The sequence below is a fragment of the Artemia sp. Qi Xiang Cuo genome, chromosome 1, assembly GCF_049724085.1.
Source record: "Artemia sp. Qi Xiang Cuo chromosome 1, ASM4972408v1, whole genome shotgun sequence".
NCBI classification, from domain to species: domain Eukaryota; kingdom Metazoa; phylum Arthropoda; class Branchiopoda; order Anostraca; family Artemiidae; genus Artemia; species Artemia sp. Qi Xiang Cuo.
In genome coordinates this window covers 28957126-28977160 of record NC_142794.1, presented here as the reverse complement: position 1 = coordinate 28977160, position 20035 = coordinate 28957126, and the positions used below count along the sequence as shown (strand labels likewise).

At 34.5% G+C, this 20035-nt stretch overlaps 1 protein-coding gene across 2 annotated transcripts in view; it reads left to right on the top strand.

The window, feature by feature from the left end:
- Ptp69D (Protein tyrosine phosphatase 69D) overlaps positions 1-20035 on the top strand; it is a 170453-nt gene that overhangs the window by 132194 nt on the left and 18224 nt on the right. For both annotated transcript variants that reach the window (XM_089097834.1, XM_089097908.1), the window contains exons 20-22: positions 2408-2560; positions 8162-8332; positions 13046-13162. In XM_089097834.1, the coding sequence (XP_088953960.1) occupies positions 2408-2560; positions 8162-8332; positions 13046-13162 (441 nt within the window). The remainder of the gene's footprint in view (positions 1-2407; positions 2561-8161; positions 8333-13045; positions 13163-20035) is intronic.

The window sequence follows — 20035 nt, the reverse complement described above, 5'->3', positions numbered from 1 at the left end:
ATTCTAAAGAAGAGTCTGAAGTCCCCTAAATATGATTTCGGGTTGAAATAAAAATTACACATTTGAAATTGTCCACGTCTAAATAGGTTTTTACAATCCCCCAACTTGAAAATCAATTCATGTTCAAAATGACTGTTTTCAGAATTTATATTGCTCGTCCAGAAGCAATACAATGGCAGCAAAATATGTTCTGCGGCGATTGACGGCTTATAATTGCCGGATTATTAATTGATATTGTGGTAGCAAGGTTTAGAAGAAAAACATAGGAAGATATGGTCAAAATTTATGCTGCGTGTTCAGAAGCAATAATGTGGTAGAAAAATATATTCTCCTCCAAATGACGGTCTACAATTGACCGATCTGAAGGAGATTCTCAGGGAAGAGTTACTAGCTGATCTAATGAAGAAAGTCTCCGAACTTGACGTAGCTGTAAAAGTGATTTTAGCTGTTTCTCACGTGTCTTTTAGTGTTGAGTGCGGCATTGAGTAAGCAGACTTTGAATGCAAAGCTATTTCTAACGGATGGGTTGGGTAGATTTGGAGAGATTGTGCCTGACATTTTTGTCTCTGAAGATTTCATCAAACTGACAAAGTCTGCTAGAAAATGTTGTGATTTGATTCTGGAGCGACAAAAAGTCTGTCAAGAAAAAAAATGAGGAGGAGTGGAAGGAGTGTGGAAGCAAAAACCGGTGGAAACAGCATCAGCTTGCAGAGATTTTGTTCGAGAAGACAAAACTATGGAGATTTTTGGAAAAGTATCTGATTTTTCTATGGAACTGGGTGCCGACGAGTTTCTAAAATACGTTCTTTACCGGTAAAAGAATGGCACGGAAAAAGAAGTATATGGTCGAGATACAGATGGCACAACAATAATACATGGCACTCAGATAATGCCTATTAAGCAAAAGATGTAGCAGCTACTTTCAAAGCCACGCAAAAGCAGAATGAGTCAAAGAAATAGTTGCTGATTAAATTTCTGCTCTGGGAAGCACAAAACTCTAGGGAGCACAAAACAGAAAGAAGTATCCTCTGTTGTTTTAGTTTTTTTTTATTTTTCGATTACTTTTTCATATATATATATATATATATATATATATATATATATATATATATATATATATATATATATATATATATATATATATATATATTATATATATATATATTTATGTGCTCGAAAGGAAAAATTTAATATATGGAATAAAAACAAAGATAAAAAAAAAGCAAAGAAGGGATTGTGCTGTGAAATAAGGAGGCTATTTGGGTGTGATATGGTAGGGGTGAGTCTTGCAACCTCTGTCGTCTCCCCAGGTTAGGGCAGCTAATAACTATGGATAACCCCTTAATAGTAACAGAAATTAATTATAAGGAGAGGTTGTCTGCTGAGCTTTGATAGAAAGACAGATACTAGAGATTTATTACTTTTAGTTGATTCTAAGCACAATGGTACATAAAACATGGTATAGTGAATCCAGCAGATTATTTTTACGATACATCAACTAGTACATAGATAATTCAATACATAATTAAATACATACTCTTGCATAAACTCAAAGTAATCCAAAACTCCACCGATGACCAAAGGTCAAAAGATATCTAAAAAAAAGAGTTCCCGCCCATCAGTAAGGCTAGAATATATACTGTATTACCTTAACCACACATCCTATTTCGGACGAGAAAGTGGTATTTTCAAGTTTTCTAACTCAACTATGCTTCCTGTAATCTTTCGTGTATTAGTTTATTTTAATAAAATCTATTTCTGACTAGAAATAGATTTTAACGCTTCAAAAGCGTCGCTTGCGAGGAAACCAACCTACTTATCTTAGTTTACAGCAGTTCAAGACCTCCGACCGTTTCTGGAAAAACAAGGGAACAAATAGGAAATAATGATTTGGACATATCCCCCCCCCCCCCTAATAAGTCCTAGTAATAAGGTACAAGCAGGTCAGCTTATGAAAGAACACTACCTTAATAATATAATGATTTTCATGTGCCCTACTTGTACCTTATTACTAGGACTTATTATGGGGAGATGTGTCCAAATCATTATTTCCTTTTTGTTCCCTTGTTTTTCAAGAAACGGTCGGAGGTCTTGAACTGCCGTAAACTAAGATAAGCAAGTTGGTTTCCTCGCAAGCTACGCTTTTGAAGCGCTATCAATTGATTCTGTAAATTTTTTTCTTCTTTTTTTTTTTGTCGTTTGTTTTGATAATTATTGTTGATCTGTCTTTTATCTGTTTAACTTTTAAGTTTTCTGAATTTGAACGTCTCCTGGTTCAACATGTGTTATTGATATTTCCATTTCTTTTTTTTACTTGCTTTTGTCTGTTTTAATTTTATTCAAGGCTTTATGTTTAAGAAGTATCTCGCGTAAAATCTTTCTTTTAATTCGTTTCTTCTCATTTAAGAAACAATATATATTTGTATACCGATCGATGATGGAGTATGTTTTATTTGGAGACACTGAAATTGAAGCTTTTAAATTAGAAGAACATCTGAAGAACTTTACAGTTTTAGACTCGGACGAATCTCTGAAATCTCCCTTAAAAGAAGAATTTGAGGTAAAACAAGATGTATTTCAATCGTAATTTTATGAGCAAATTCATAGACTCTGTATTAAGTTCAAAGAATTAAGTACTTATATACTAAATACTTAAGTACTGTAGGTGTTATAGTATCGTAGGTATTGTAAATGCTTAAGTATGAAAGTATTTAAGTACTTTATTTGTTTAGTTTATAGACTTAAGTACTTCTATACTAAATTCTTAAGTATGAAAGTATTTAAGTACTTATCTTAGACTTCAGTATTCTATGTATTTAGTTTATTGACTCTTCTTTAAGTTTTTTAAGCATTCTTTTCCTTTTAAAACAAATAAAGAGAGACGAAAACAGGTAAATCGCGTCTAATGAAAAATACAAACAACTACAATGCTTAAACATACAGAGTATTTCCACTAAAATCAATCAAAATATAGAAATAAATAAGAACTGGGTTGAAGACAATGAATAAAATAAACTAACAAAATAAGTTTAAAAAAGGCACTAACATTTCGGCTTCGCAACTAAATAGCTGAAAATTTTGGGACGGATGGTCAGCAGTGTTCCTGTGTAAGGTTAGCCAGAGTCGACTCAGCTCCAGGACACCTCCAGAAATCTGGGGGGGGGTACCCCCCCCCCTAGACCGTCACAACCTGAATACCAACACCTCGGTGGACTTGGATTGCTCTAACACTAGCTCCCCCACCCCCATTTGACTTTCTCCTGCTGCTTCCTGTCGCTTCTCATCTTTTCCGACCGTATAAGCATACTATTGTCCTAAATGGCAAAATTGGCAGTGTGTGAAAATGATGATGTTACTAATTTTAAGGTTGGTATTCATAGAAAACAAGAGATATATCACATGTTAAGTTATATATAAAACAAATAATTGGAAAGAATTTCAGCTCTTTACAATCCCCCTTGTCCTTTCCTGTCTCGCAAATAAAATGTAAGGACGTTCGAAAAATTGGCTCCATTTGGGATCGAACTGAATACCTACAACATGTAAAACCTACTTAATAAACACGTCGCTACAGAACCATCTAAATAGATCCAATGTAAATACTTGTCCAAATACACGAATACTGAAATTCCCCCTTCTCTCCGCCTTCAACAGATTCACCACCCTTCTCTTGATCTTGCTGTCTCAGAGAGAGTCAAAAGCATTAAGTTTCGCCCCAATTTGTCCATTTGTTTAAGAATGCGTTGCAATGAGCATAACAAAAAACAAAGAACTCGATCGTATAGTTACTACAATGGTATTGTGCAGTCACAGAAGAGCATTTCATCCTGCTTTCTGAAACATTACATCTTGATTTCTCTTTGTTTAGATTTTTAAACTTAGTACGTTATTTTCTTAGTAAAATCGTGACAAATTTGTTTGAGCCAAGCAGGTAGGTAAGATTTTTTTTTTTTTTTTTTTTTTTTTTTTTTTTTTTTGAAGGTTTTATCCGAGTTTTTTGAAGATGTAAATTTATTTATAAGACAAGTGATGGGACTGACTTTGGTAATTACAGAGCCATATTTTGATTTATATAGGAAGCTTATTACTTGATGATTCTTATTAAAATGTACTTTCTGTAGATGAAATTTTAAGAGAAGCACGGCGTGGTTTTAAGAAAGGGATGGGACGTTTCGACAAAATTGTCACTTTTAGAATAATAACTGAAAAATTTCTGGGTCATCAAAATTCTTTATGCCTCGTTTTAAGCACATTAAAGTCATTTGTAGTGTATATGAAAATTATTTTAATTTGACTAAGGTTGAAAGGGAAGTTAATAGCTGATCAAACGTGAAATCAGGGTTTAAGCGGGGTTTGTGCTATCTCGTTTGTTTGGATTATTTTGATAGACTTGGCCTAAGGAACACAGCAAGGGCTGTAGCAGAACACATAAGGGGAAACGTTAACAAACATAATGATTTTTTGAAGTTTTGAAAGGCTTTGGATGTTCAGGGTGTAAGAGTAGACTTCAAAATTAATTTTAAGAAGACTTAGTCCCTTAAACAGAGAATTAAAGACGTCGAAAAGGTGATGTTAGGTAAGGATAAATTCGACCTAGTAGATAGCTTCTCTTACCTGGGTATTATTATTGGTTAAGTTTGTAGATGTAGTGAAGCTTTAAAAGTAGAATAGCCAAGGCGCAGTGTGATTTTTCACAGTTGAAAAAAGGTTTGAAGAATGGGAAGATACGTCTGCAAACTAGGATTAGAAAATTGGAAGGCACGGTAGTGACGGTGGTCAAGTATGGCTCTAAATTGTGAGTGCTTCAAAAGACCGAGGAAGATTTATTAAATGTTTTCCAGAGAATTTGTCTAATGATGGTCTTAGGAATTAGTTTCTATGGCAAATATTTAGCTGTCATCAAGTAATTGTTTTTGAAAAGCAATACGCCTGCATCAGTCAAGGATTGATTGGATGTTCTGTACGGGGACTTCGCACTTCATTTGCCACCGTTAATTATTTTAGCAGCTAGATTTGAATATTGCAGTACCAGCTTAGTTGGTAATGAACGTTTAGGACGTCCGGAAAGTGCAACCACGGACGATAGCCTTGCTAAAGTTCACCGAATGGTGTTGTATGACCGTCTACTTAAAGTGAAAGAGATAGAAGTGGTTATCAATATGTCCAAAGAACTTGTTTAGCATATCTTGACATGTCTATTCAAACGTTTGGTCGTCGGTACCACTATACAACCGAAACAAAATGACAGTCAAAAGAATGGATTGCAAAGGGGGTATTAGCTCCAAGAAAACCAAAAACAAAATTAGACTGGGAAAGTGATGACGACTGTTTTTAGGGATAACCATGGAATTATATTAACTGATTATTTCAAAACCGGAAATGCCATTACAGGAATATATTATGTATCATTACTGGACAAACTAAAGATAGAAATTACGGATTAACAGCCGCATTTGAAAAAAAGGAAAATGACTTTCATCCAGACAATGGGCTGTCTCCGCCTTAGCCGTTGCCGTCGCGAAAATCCTTATCTACGGTTTGAACTGTTTGACCAACCTCCTTACTTACCAGATCTAGCCCCGGGGGATTTCTTTCTTTATTTTTTTCTCTAGTCGAAAGTTTTGCTCGGAGAGCAGATATTTTCGTCAAATGAGGAGATCATCATTTTCGTAAACAATTATTTTTCCGAGAAAGACCTCGAGTATTATTTAAACGGGTGAAAGAGGCGAGAGCATCCCTAGAAAAAGCGTGAACTTTCAAGGAGACCCAAAGAAAAAAATATTTTGTATGTTTGTTACGCTGGCAAATTTTCAGACCCCCCTTGTATAAGGGCTACGAAAATATGCAAAAAGAGATAAAAGAAAGCAAAAATAATAACTACGCAAAGACAATCTTACTGTGATATGTCTCGATGAACTGTTTCTCCTTTAGAATTACTTATCCCAATTATCGTGTTTGATAAGTACTTATGCTAGTAAGTAAATGTCACTGTAAAAATCATGAGCAAAAAGAATCACTTTAGTGTTTTATTGACTTATTATTTACAGTATAAAATAATTAAGTATTTGTGTTTCATTCTAAATTGATTAAAAGTTAGTTTTGGCGAGTTAATATAGTAGTATGATCTACTTTATTCTTCTTGTTTATCATCCTTTGAAATGTTTCTAAAACTTTTATTTTGGTGACTGGTGGTAATGATCGAAGAGAGACTTACCACTCAAAATCAGAACCCCTTCTGAGAAAACACAAAACTATAAAAAAAAAAGGTCCGTAACTGTGTTTGGGGGGAGATATCAGTTTTACTAGGACAAAGGAACTATTTCAAATCCGCTTAGAGGATGTGGACTGAAAAATTTGAAAGGAAGGACGTCTTTAAGAAAATTCTATTTTTCTTCGGTAATTCTTCTTTTCTGAGAAGTTCCATGTTTCTGTAACTGCAGTTCTTAGGTATGAAATGCCTATTTTGAATTGATGTGAAAGGAAGGTTGAATTGTATCAAATAATAAATAAGATGAAAAGAACTTTATCCCCTAAGATCAGTTGTATAGCTGTTATGCTTATGAGAATTCATGATACAAAGCCAATAAAAATAAACAATAAAACAAGTTCACGGGATAACTGTTTGCAAGTTTGATTAACGACAAGGAAATTAAAAACTTTTAAACTGTTCGTGGTAACGAATTGTAGGTAAGGAGCAACCCGGCTCAATAGTAACCGAAACTCTAATAAACGGAATTTTGATACCGATAGATATATCAAAAGAAATGGATTTTTATGCTGATTTCAAATATATAATTTCATTAAGTTTACCTGATTTTTGAAAAAAGGCCATAACACCTCTTAAAACTCAAGTGATCAGTCACACCATCAGATTCAGCGCATCAGAGAACTCTACTGCTTAGGTTTCAAGCTCCTATCTGCAAAAATGTGGAATTTGTATTTTTTGCCAGAAGAAAGATCACGGATGCTTGTTAATGTTTTTTTTTTTTTTCAGGGGTGATCGTATCGACCCAGTGGTCCTAGAATATGGGGAGAGTTCTCATTCGAACGGAAGTTAAAAGTTCTAGAGCCCTTTTAACTGACCAAAAAAATTAGAGGGCAACTAGGCCCCCTCCTCCGCCCTTTTTCCCCAAAACAATCCTATCAAAATTTTGAGATAGCCATTTTGTTTATCATAGTTCAAAGGCCCAATAACTATGCCTTTGGGTATAACATGACCCCCCTCCCCCCCCCCCACAGCCCCAGGGGAAAGGTATTTTAATTTATAATATTTGTCCATTGTTTGCGCATACTATTGTCATTGGGATGTGTGCACACATTTTCGGGTGGGGGGGGGACAAATTTTCTGCTGGGGTTTGTTCCACGGGGGATTGTCCATGAGGAGTGAATTTTCCAGGAAGTGAACTTGTCAGGTGAAATTATATACTGGGGTAATTCGCCAGTATTCTTATACACAACTCTTTTTATATGCATTGCTTTCTCTTTTCCGTCTCAATTTTACACGCGGAGCTGTTAAGAGTAATTGTCTGGGGTAAATTTTCACCGGGATTTAATTCTCTTGAGGATTTTCCCGTGAGGAGGGGGTTTCTCCGTGGAGGTGGGGCAGATTTGCTGGCATTATTTAAAAAACGATCAGAACTTAAATTTAAAAAAAAGTAAGGAACAACATTAAAGCTTAAAGCGAACAGAAAATATTACGTATATGAAGAGGGTTGCCTCCTCCTCAACACCTCGCTCTTTGCGCTAAAGTTTGAATTTTGTCCCAATTCTTTAAGAATGACTCCTGAAACACAAGGCCTGTTTAATTAGAACAATAAGAAGCTTTTTTAAAAGTACTAAAAAAACTTTAGCGTAAACAGCGAGGTGTTGAGGAGGGGGCAACCCCCTTCATATACGTAACCTCCTGTTCGAAGAATTTAAAAGTTCAAAAAATAAAAAGAATTTTATCAACTAAGATTAGTTTTATGGCTAAAAGGTTGAAAAGCTGTTTTGTTAACGCAATTAGTAAGCTCATTCTTTTTACATTCCTTTTTTTTATTATCATCTTTTCAATTTTTTTATACCAATCTGCCTATTATATGTGCTAGTTCTTTTTTTTCTTTTTTTCTTTTTTTTTCTTTTTGTGGAACAAATAATGAACTGCTGTGGGTTTTTCTTTCAGCGACTGACGCTAGTGATCGAAGAAAGGAAATTGTGCACTGTGTCATCATCTGAGGAATGTGCCACTCGGAACCGCGACCAATCTGTGATACCCTTCGATAGAAATCGAGTTATTTTGGTTCCAGTGCCTCATAAAGAACAGTCCACCTATATTAATGCCTCTTTTATTGAAGTAAGTTTTACATTTCATATGGGAGACTCCTCGTTGATGAGTAGACAAAGATAAGGTATTTATTTTAAAAAAATGCTACCATAAAACCACAAGGTCCGAATTCGAATTTCGAGGTTAATAAATAAAAACAGGAAAGACTAAAAAACATAAAAACTAAAACACTAAAATAACAGCAAAATCCTAGGGTTAATAAATAAAAACGGGAAAGACAAAAAAGCATAAGAACTAAAACACTAAAATAGCAGCAAAATACTAGGGCAAATAAATAAAAACGGGAAAGACAAAAAAAACATAAAAACCAAAACACTGGCAAAAAAAGCCAAAATTAAAATTGTTAAATGAAAATCATTTAGATGTGTCGTAACATATTAAAAAGATAAAAATGAGCAAAACTGAAAAATATAAAAAAATATATATATAAATATATAAAAAAATTGAAGAGGGTGTTTAAAAAAAGGAAAGGAAAAGGCGAACAAATACTAAACATTGGCAGCTCCTGTACCAGTTGAAAAGAAGAGAGAAATTATCGGGATGTTTCGTTTATTTTTTCCATAATGTAGGGGACAAAGGTTTTTTTATATCCTGAGGTAAAGCAGCGAACGGGAACGAAAACCGAAACGGGGACAGCTGGAAAGAGGGAAATTGAAAAGAAGAGAGAAATTATCAGTATGTTTCGTTTATTTTTTCAATAATCTAGGGGACAAATGTTTTTATATCCTGAGGTAAAGCAGCGAACTGGAACGAGAACGGAAACGGGAACAGCTAGAAAGAGGCTGGAAAACGGCCTTTGGAGGGCGGAATCTGGGTAGAAGTGGTGTTTTTTTTGTAAAAATTTATCCCTTGCAAGGGTGTCGTTGAATTAAAATAAAAAAGGAAGCACAGCAACCCTTTCTGTTATTAGAAGGCAACCTAGCTAGCAACCTAGCTTTTATTAGAAGGAAAGTATTGAATTTTGCATTCTTTGAAAATTATTCGTGGGACTATTTTTTGAATAGATTCAATTTGATTTTCAGCTGATCCTAAACTTTTGATTTTTGTTAATTGGTTAAATATAGTTTGATTTTGTTTTCATTAAAATTTAATTGTCGTATAAATTCCCAGGTTGTCAAACTTTGCTATTGATTATCCAGGAGGATTTTCAGAATAATTGGAAAAATTTCAATTTTGCCTAAATGAAGAAATTTTGTTACTATGGTTTACGAATAATAATCTAGGAACAAACGAAGAAATAAAATAAACAAAAAGATTAACTTTTATTAGTTCATTTATAAAAGCTTTAAAACAGCAAATGTTTTTTTATTATTATGATTTTTTATGCAAACTTACATTAAGAAATCTAAGGGTTTTCAGTGCAGGGAAGGGTGGAGTCCAAAAGGTGAATGTGGTTCACTCTCAGGCCGTATACTCTTTTTTTAAGGGGGGAGGGGGTTTATACCTGGCCTGTGGGGAAGCCTTAAAGGGATCCCCACAAGTTTGTTTTCTGCCTTTTAAGCAGAAAGCAAAGATTAATGGAAGTTTATTCAAATTTAGATCTCAATTAATGGTATGACTTTATTTGGATCTAAATTTTCTGATGATAAGCAGATTTTGTATTTGTGTTGGTGTTCAAGAAGTTGATTTTGAGCTAGCACTTTTTGAATTTCTTCAAGAGATGGCCTTAACACCAATTTTGGGTCGAGGGGAATTTACACTCTAGTTTTGTCTAATATATATATATATATATATATATATATATATATATATATATATATATATATATATATATATATATATATATCAAGGAGGCACACTTGTACCTCTATAAAGAGGCGACCAACCACAATGTTAAGCGATTTCCGGTACTAGTAGTTTGAGAGACACAGCGACGATCATATGTGGTAGCCCAAGCTACAACTAAAAAACTTGCAAAATTTTACCCCCCTCCGATTTTATATTCATGGGTAAAAGTTGGCCGGAAGTTTCAAACTTTTGATCACAGTCCCCCTTTAGCGCTATCGGATTTGACTGAAGTTTAGTGGTCATGCTTTCGTATGGCTCGGGACCTTATCCTCGGAATTTCAGCTCAATCCGATCACTCCTTCCCTGTTTTCCAAGAACCAAATATAGCCACTTAAAGTTCATTTCTCTTTTTTTTTATGAGCCACGCCTACAGGCCACAGTTGGCAACGGATCCGGGTGAATGAGGACTCATTCGAAGTGGAATTCGACCTGTTAGGGCCTTTTGATATTTTCAGACCGAAAAAATTATCCCCCGAATTTACATTTACGAAAAACCTCATTTTCCTATAAGAGTCCATGTTAACTTTTCCCACCACAGCCCCCCTTTAACGTTGTCTGATCGGGCTGAAATATAGAAGAAAACGCTAAAGTTTTTATTGTTTAAAAAAAAGAGTTGTAAGAAAGTCAAACTTTAGCGTAAAGAGCAAGGCGTTGAGAAGGGCACAAGCCCCTTCATCTACGGAAGCAGGGGTTTGGGGGGCGGCAGCCCCCCAACTGCACCACTTAATCCCTGTACGGTTTAAGGTTCGAACTTGTGACTTAGCCTCTTTAACTCTTTAGAAAACGTAGTTTTTTTTCAAATAATATATATATATATATATATATATATATATATTCACTCTTTCAATAAACACTCTTTCAGAAGGGAGACTGGTAGCGGGCACAGACATGAAATTCATTGCAACTTTGTACAGGTTTTTGGGACCCTATAGCACGAGACTTCCACCACTTAAGTAGACAAGTTTCTTTTGAAACTATTGGCTCCCTATTGATAGTTTGCAGAGCCATGATATATTCTGCTGCTGTCGAAGTATGTCCTGCATTGACTATAAGGACTTCATCGTGTGAACACCACAAACTGGCTTGATTCTGATATGACTGCATTGGTACTTGTATCTTCTGATCGAAATTCAACAGCCAGCAAGACTAGATCGTGTAGAAGATCGTCTGGTGAAATATACATTTTCTTGAAACGCGGGTCAAGATATGTGACATTTGCGACGGGTGTGACTTAAACAAGACTTAGAAGCATAAAATGCATTTTATTCAGCCCAGCCTTTCAACGTTGATCATCCGAAACTGAAAATACATCAAAATCTACCTGAGCGAGGTAGTGTCTCGCATTTTTTGGCAAAGGCAGGCCTTATAATATGGAGGGAAAGTTTTCAGAAGAGATCTCAATAGTTGCCTCTTCAAAGGGTGTAAGCACCGCAATCACGTTTGAAATAGCGCCCCTCTTACTATCATTGAGTATAAGGTCCACTTTACCGAGAAGCGTAAGCAAACTTGTTACCGACTCTTTCAAATCTTGTAGACTACGCAACATAGTGAGAAGCGAATTCTATCTATTGGTCACATCAGGTTTTAGTTTTTTGGTGTAAACGATGTCAATAGAGATTTGAACCTGGCGCAACTTATCGGTAGCTACAACACTGTCTGAAAAAGCTGACAATTTTTCTAGCCTTTTGGACGAGAGGCAACAATGCAGCAGTATCGTTAATAGCACCCCCCACAATCAAATTTAGAGTACGAAACATGTGTCCATCGTGCGAAGCACGAAACATTTGTCCATCCTGTACCTACTTGGGATGCAGCATCCTTTATCGCCCGAACTACATTTGCTCCATTATCAATAGTTATAACTAAGCTAAATTACCTTGTCTTAATTTATCTGTGACAGATAGCTCCTTTTCCTTGATAAAATTTTTCACACAGAGAAAATTCACCCTGTTTGATTGGCTAGTTTAGCTTTGATAACATTCAAAATCCGAACTTTTTATTAAACATCATTTGCTGTGAACTTTTCATTCTCAGTTGAAATAATTCATACATATCTGACTCGGGAGATGCCTAGGTAAGAAAAAGATGCGAAAAAGATGCCTAGGTAAGATATAAGATAAGGATAAATAAAATCAATTATAGATGAAAGAATTCAAACCTGCAAAGAATCTCGAAGATGAAGGCTGAAAATTTGCTGAATTTTCATGTGATGGATTTTCCGCGGAGAACTTAGGGGTTAGAGATCCCTAAAATATATCGATTTCAATAATACGTTTCGATATTCGATATCGATATTTCATCCGATATATCGATATATCAATATAGGTATCAAATATCGCCCAACACTATCTTTACTGCTTCGATACTATTTTGAGTATTAATTAGCATTTTGTTTCTCCAGCTATGTACAATGCTTTGAGCTTGTGTTAGCTCCTGTTTATAAACTGACTCAGTTCTATTTTTATATTAAGCAATAAAACTGATTTTGTTGTATTTGTTAATGTGCTAATTTTCAAATCTGTTCTTTGTTGATGCAAAAGTGAGTCATTTTTTAGAGCTTCTAGTAGTCGCTTGGAAATCAAATTTTGTTTTGGAAATCAAATTTTATATTATTCAAAAAATTTGATGTGATTTACTCCTTCAAAACCATTTTGAGTATCAGCATTTCATTTCTATATAACGTCAAATAATACTTTAAGCTTATGTTAGCTAAAGGTTATGTTTTTTTTTGTTGTTTTTTTTTGTATTTTCCGGGTTGTTTTGTATTTTCCGGATTTGGTGGTTTCCTTGCGTTTTCATAGTTGTATATTGATTGTCCTTTCCAGGATTACGACAAAAGGGGGTCATTTATTGTTACTCAGGTTCTAGTCTTTTTTTTCTGGATTTTGTGCTTTTCTTGCGTGTTTATAGTTATTGATGGATTGTCCTTTCCAGGATTACGACAATAGGGAGTCATTTATTGTTACTCAGGATCCTTTGGAATCAACTATGTATGACTTTTGGAGGATGATAGTAGGTCATGAAGTCAATACGGTTATTATGCTCTCCGATGTAAGTAGATATCTTTTTTTTTCTTCGCCTTCTTCTTTAATTTTATGTGGGTATATATTCTAACCTTTAAAATTTAAATTAGAAAATCGTGATCGTTTTAATCTCCAACCGCAGGGACTTTCCCCTCAGATTTACGTTAGCTATAAAGTTAGGTTTTAACTTATTGAAGAATCAGTATGTGATTTATTTGACAAATAAGCAATTTATGTAAAGCAATGATTGTTTAAGATTGTACTAATTTGCAGAGATTTTGCAGTGAAAATAAGTCCCTCTGCACTTTTTCTCATCCCCTTTTCATATTGAGAGAAAGGTTTTTCGGAGTTCAGCTGTTAATAGTTCCCGGTCCGAGAAGTGGCCCCTTGTTCAAGCTCAAAATGTTTTGAAATTCGTGTTTAAAATCTACATAAAGATAATTACTTGAAAAAATCTCTGCCGGAGTGGAGGTTTGAAACTAAGATTTCCTGCTGCTTAGTAGGGTCTCCCAACTTTTTACCAATAGTTATACATGGTGATCTTTCAATAGCTTTTTATTGTCGACTTTACCGTTACCGTAGCATACAATGTTTTGATAATTTGTGTTTAAAATCTATGTCAAGATAATTACTTGACAAAATCTCTGCTGGAGTGGAGGTTTGAAACTAAGATTTCCTGCTGCTTAGTAGGGTCTCCCAACTTTTTACCAATAGTTATACATGGTGATCTTTCAATAGCTTTTTATTGTCGACTTTACCGTTACCGTAGCATACAATGTTTTGATAATTTGTGTTTAAAATCTATGTAAAGATAATTACTTGACAAAATCTCTGCTGGAGTGGAGGTTTGAAACTAAGATTTCCTGCTGCTTAGTAGGGTCTCCCATCTTTTTACCAATAGTTATACATGGTGATCTTTCAATAGCTTTTTATTGTCGACTTTACCGTTACCGTAGCATACAATGTTTTGATAATTTGTGTTTAAAATCTATGTCAAGATAATTACTTGACAAAATCTCTGCTGGAGTGGATGTTTGAAACTAAGATTTACTGCTGCTTAGTAGGGTCTCCCATCTTTTTACCAATAGTTATACATGGTGATCTTTCAATAGCTTTTTATTGTCGACTTTACCGTTACCGTAGCATACAATGTTTTGATAATTTGTGTTTAAAATCTATGTCAAGATAATTACTTGACAAAATCTCTGCTGGAGTGGAGGTTTGAAACTAAGATTTCCTGCTGCTTAGTAGGGTCTCCCAACTTTTTACCAATAGTTATACATGGTGATCTTTCAATAGCTTTTTATTGTCGACTTTACCGTTACCGTAGCATACAATGTTTTGATAATTTGTGTTTAAAATCTATGTCAAGATAATTACTTGACAAAATCTCTGCTGGAGTGGAGGTTTGAAACTAAGATTTCCTGCTGCTTAGTAGGGTCTCCCAACTTTTTACCAATAGTTATACATGGTGATCTTTCAATAGCTTTTTATTGTCGACTTTACCGTTACCGTAGCATACAATGTTTTGATAATTTGTGTTTAAAATCTATGTCAAGATAATTACTTGACAAAATCTCTGCTGGAGTGGAGGTTTGAAACTAAGATTTCCTGCTGCTTAGTAGGGTCTCCCAACTTTTTACCAATAGTTATACATGGTGATCTTTCAATAGCTTTTTATTGTCGACTTTACCGTTACCGTAGCATACAATGTTTTGAAAATTTGTGTTTAAAATCTATGTAAAGATAATTACTTGACAAAATCTCTGCTGGAGTGGAGGTTTGAAACTAAGATTTCCTGCTGCTTAGTAGGGTCTCCCATCTTTTTACCAATAGTTATACATGGTGATCTTTCAATAGCTTTTTATTGTCGACTTTAACGTTACCGTAGCATACAATGTTTTGATAATTTGTGTTTAAAATCTATGTCAAGATAATTACTTGACAAAATCTCTGCTGGAGTGGAGGTTTGAAACTAAGATTTCCTGCTGCTTAGTAGGGTCTCCCATCTTTTTACCAATAGTTATACATGGTGATCTTTCAATAGCTTTTTATTGTCGACTTTACCGTTACCGTAGCATACAATGTTTTGATAATTTGTGTTTAAAATCTATGTCAAGATAATTACTTGACAAAATCTCTGCTGGAGTGGAGGTTTGAAACTAAGATTTCCTGCTGCTTAGTAGGGTCTCCGAACTTTTTACCAATAGTTATACATGGTGATCTTTCAATAGCTTTTTATTGTCGACTTTACCGTTACCGTAGCCTATAATGTTTTGAAAATTTGTGTTTAAAATCTATGTAAAGATAATTACTTGAAAAAATCTCTGCTGGAGTGGAGGTTTGAAACTAAGATTTCCTGCTGCTTAGTAGGGTCTCCCAACTTTTTACCAATAGTTATACATGGTGATCTTTCAATAGCTTTTTATTGTCGGCTTTACCGTTACCGTAGCCTACAATTTTTTGATAATTTGTGTTTAAAATCTATGTAAAGATAATTACTTGACAAAATCTCTGCTGGAGTGGAGGTTTGAAACTAAGATTTCCTGCTGCTTAGTAGGGTCTCCGAACTTTTTACCAATAGTTATACATGGTGATCTTTCAATAGCTTTTTATTGTCGACTTTACCGTTACCGTAGCCTACAATGTTTTGAAAATTTGTGTTTAAAATCTATGTAAAGATAATTACTTGACAAAATCTCTGCTGGAGTGGAGGTTTGAAACTAAGATTTCCTGCTGCTTAGTAGGGTCTCCCATCTTTTTACCAATAGTTATACATGGTGATCTTTCAATAGCTTTTTTATTGTCGACTTTACCGTTACCGTAGCATACAATGTTTTGATAATTTGTGTTTAAAATCTATGTCAAGATAATTACTTGACAAAATCTCTGCTGGAGTGGAGGTTTGAAACTAAGATTTCCTGCTGCTTAGTAGGGTCTCCCAACTTTTTACCAATAGTTATACATGGTGATCTTTAAATAGCTTTTTATTGTCGGCTTTACCGTTACCGTAGCATACAATTTTTTGATAATTTGTGTTTAAAATCTATGTAAAGATAATTACTTGACAAAATCTCTGCTGGAGTGGAGGTTTGAAACTAAGATTTCCTGCTGCTTAGTAGGGTCTCCCAACTTTTTACCAATAGTTATACATGGTGATCTTTCAATAGCTTTTTATTGTCGTCTTTACCGTTACCGTAGCCTACAATTTTTTGATAATTTGTGTTTAAAATCTATGTAAAGATAATTACTTGACAAAATCTCTGCTGGAGTGGAGGTTTGAAACTAAGATTTCCTGCTGCTTAGTAGGGTCTCCCATCTTCTTACCAATAGTTATGCATGGTGATCTTTCAATAGCTTTTTATTGTCGACTTTACCGTTACCGTAGCCTACAATGTTTTGATAATTTGTGTTTAAAATCTATGTCAAGATAATTACTTGACAAAATCTCTGCTGGAGTGGAGGTTTGAAACTAAGATTTCCTGCTGCTTAGTAGGGTCTCCGAACTTTTTACCAATAGTTATACATGGTGATCTTTCAATAGCTTTTTATTGTCGACTTTACCGTTACCGTAGCCTACAATTTTTTGATAATTTGTGTTTAAAATCTATGTAAAGATAATTACTTGACAAAATATCTGCTGGAGTGGAGGTTTGAAACTAAGATTTCCTGCTGCTTAGTAGGGTATCCCATCTTTTTACCAATAGTTATACATGGTGATCTTTCAATAGCTTTTTATTGTCGACTTTACCGTTACCGTAGCATACAATGTTTTGAAAATTTGTGTTTAAAATCTATGCAAAGATAATTACTTTAAAAAATCTCTGCTGGAGTGGAGGTTTGAAACTAAGATTTCCTGCTGCTTAGTAGGGTCTCCCAACTTTTTACCAATAGTTATACATGGTGATCTTTCAATAGCTTTTTATTGTCGACTTTACCGTTACCGTAGCCTACAATATTTTGATAATTTGTGTTTAAAATCTATGTAAAGATAATTACTTGACAAAATATCTGCTGGAGTGGAGGTTTGAAACTAAGATTTCCTGCTGCTTAGTAGGGTCTCCCAACTTTTTACCAATAGTTATACATGGTGATCTTTCAATAGCTTTTTATTGTCGACTTTACCGTTACCGTAGCATACAATGTTTTGAAAATTTGTGTTTAAAATCTATGCAAAGATAATTACTTGAAAAAATCTCTGCTGGAGTGGAGGTTTGAAACTAAGATTTCCTGCTGCTTAGTAGGGTCTCCCAACTTTTTACCAATAGTTATACATGGTGATCTTTCAATAGCTTTTTATTGTCGACTTTACCGTTACCGTAGCCTACAATTTTTTGATAATTTGTGTTTAAAATCTATGTAAAGATAATTACTTGACAAAATATCTGCTGGAGTGGAGGTTTGAAACTAAGATTTCCTGCTGCTTAGTAGGGTCTCCCAACTTTTTACCAATAGTTATACATGGTGATCTTTCAATAGCTTTTTATTGTCGACTTTACCGTTACCGTAGCCTACAATTTTTTGATAATTTGTGTTTAAAATCTATGTAAAGATAATTACTTGACAAAATCTCTGCTGGAGTGGAGGTTTGAAACTAAGATTTCCTGCTGCTTAGTAGGGTATCCCAACTTTTTACCAATAGTTATACATGGTGATCTTTAAATAGCTTTTTATTGTCGACTTGACCGTTACCGTAGCATACAATGTTTTGATAATTTGTGTTTAAAATCTATGTAAAGATAATTACTTGACAAAATCTCTGCTGGAGTGGAGGTTTGAAACTAAGATTTCCTGATGCTTAGTAGGGTCTCCGAACTTTTTACCAATAGTTATACATGGTGATCTTTAAATAGCTTTTTATTGTCGACTTTACCGTTACCGTAGCATACAATGTTTTGAAAATTTGTGTTTAAAATCTATGCAAAGATAATTACTTGAAAAAATCTCTGCTGGAGTGGAGGTTTGAAACTAAGATTTCCTGCTGCTTAGTAGGGTCTCCCAACTTTTTACCAATAGTTATTCATGGTGATCTTTCAATAGCTTTTTATTGTCGACTTTATCGTTACCGTAGCCTACAATGTTTTGAAAATTTGTGTTTAAAATCTATGCAAAGATAATTACTTGAAAAAATCTCTGCTGGAGTGGAGGTTTGAAACTAAGATTTCCTGCTGCTTAGTAGGGTCTCCCAACTTTTTACCAATAGTTATACATGGTGATCTTTCAATAGCTTTTTATTGTCGACTTTAGCGTTACCGTAGCCTACAATGTTTTGAAAATTTGTGTTTAAAATCTATGTAAAGATAATTACTTGAAAAAATCTCTGCTGGAGTGGAGGTTTGAAACTAAGATTTCCTGCTGCTTAGTAGGGTCTCCCAACTTTTTACCAATAGTTATGCATGGTGATCTTTCAATAGCTTTTTATTGTCGACTTTATCGTTACCGTAGCCTACAATGTTTTGAAAATTTGTGTTTAAAATCTATGTAAAGATAATTACTTGAAAAAATATCTGCTGGAGTGGAGGTTTGAAACTAAGATTTCCTGCTGCTTAGTAGGGTCTCCCATCTTTTTACCAAGAGTTATACATGGTGATCTTTCAATAGCTTTTTATTGTCGACTTTATCGTTACCGTAGCCTACAATGTTTTGAAAATTTGTGTTTAAAATCTATGCAAAGATAATTACTTGAAAAAATCTCTGCTGGAGTGGAGGTTTGAAACTAAGATTTCCTGCTGCTTAGTAGGGTCTCCCAACTTTTTACCAATAGTTATGCATGGTGATCTTTCAATAGCTTTTTATTGTCGACTTTATCGTTACCGTAGCCTACAATGTTTTGAAAATTTGTGTTTAAAATCTATGCAAAGATAATTACTTGAAAAAATCTCTGCTGGAGTGGAGGTTTGAAACTAAGATTTCCTGCTGCTTAGTAGGGTCTCCGAACTTTTTACCAATAGTTATACATGGTGATCTTTCAATAGCTTTTTATTGTCGACTTTACCGTTACCGTAGCATATAATGTTTTGAAAATTTGTGTTTAAAATCTATGTAAAGATAATTACTTGAAAAAATCTCTGCTGGAGTGGAGGTTTGAAACTAAGATTTCCTGCTGCTTAGTAGGGTCTCCCATCTTTTTACCAATAGTTATACATGGTGATCTTTCAATAGCTTTTTATTGTCGACTTTATCGTTACCGTAGCCTACAATGTTTTGAAAATTTGTGTTTAAAATCTATGAAAAGATAATTACTTGAAAAAATCTCTGCTGGAGTGGAGGTTTGAAACTAAGATTTCCTGCTGCTTAGTAGGGTCTCCCAACTTTTTACCAATAGTTATACATGGTGATCTTTCAATAGCTTTTTATTGTCGACTTTATCGTTACCGTAGCCTACAATGTTTTGAAAATTTGTGTTTAAAATCTATGTAAAGATAATTACTTGAAAAAATCTCTGCTGGAGTGGAGGTTTGAAACTAAGATTTCCTGCTGCTTAGTAGGGTCTCCCAACTTTTTACCAATAGTTATACATGGTGATCTTTCAATAGCTTTTTATTGTCGACTTTACCGTTACCGTAGCCTACAATGTTTTGAAAATTTGTGTTTAAAATCTATGAAAAGATAATTACTTGAAAAAATCTCTGCTGGAGTGGAGGTTTGAAACTAAGATTTCCTGCTGCTTAGTAGGGTCTCCCAACTTTTTACCAATAGTTATACATGGGGATCTTTAAATAGCTTTTTATTGTCGACTTTAACGTTACCGTAGCATACAATGTTTTGAAAATTTGTGTTTAAAATCTATGTAAAGATAATTACTTGACAAAATCTCTGCTGGAGTGGAGGTTTGAAACTAAGATTTCCTGCTGCTTAGTAGGGTCTCCCAACTTTTTACCAATAGTTATACATGGTGATC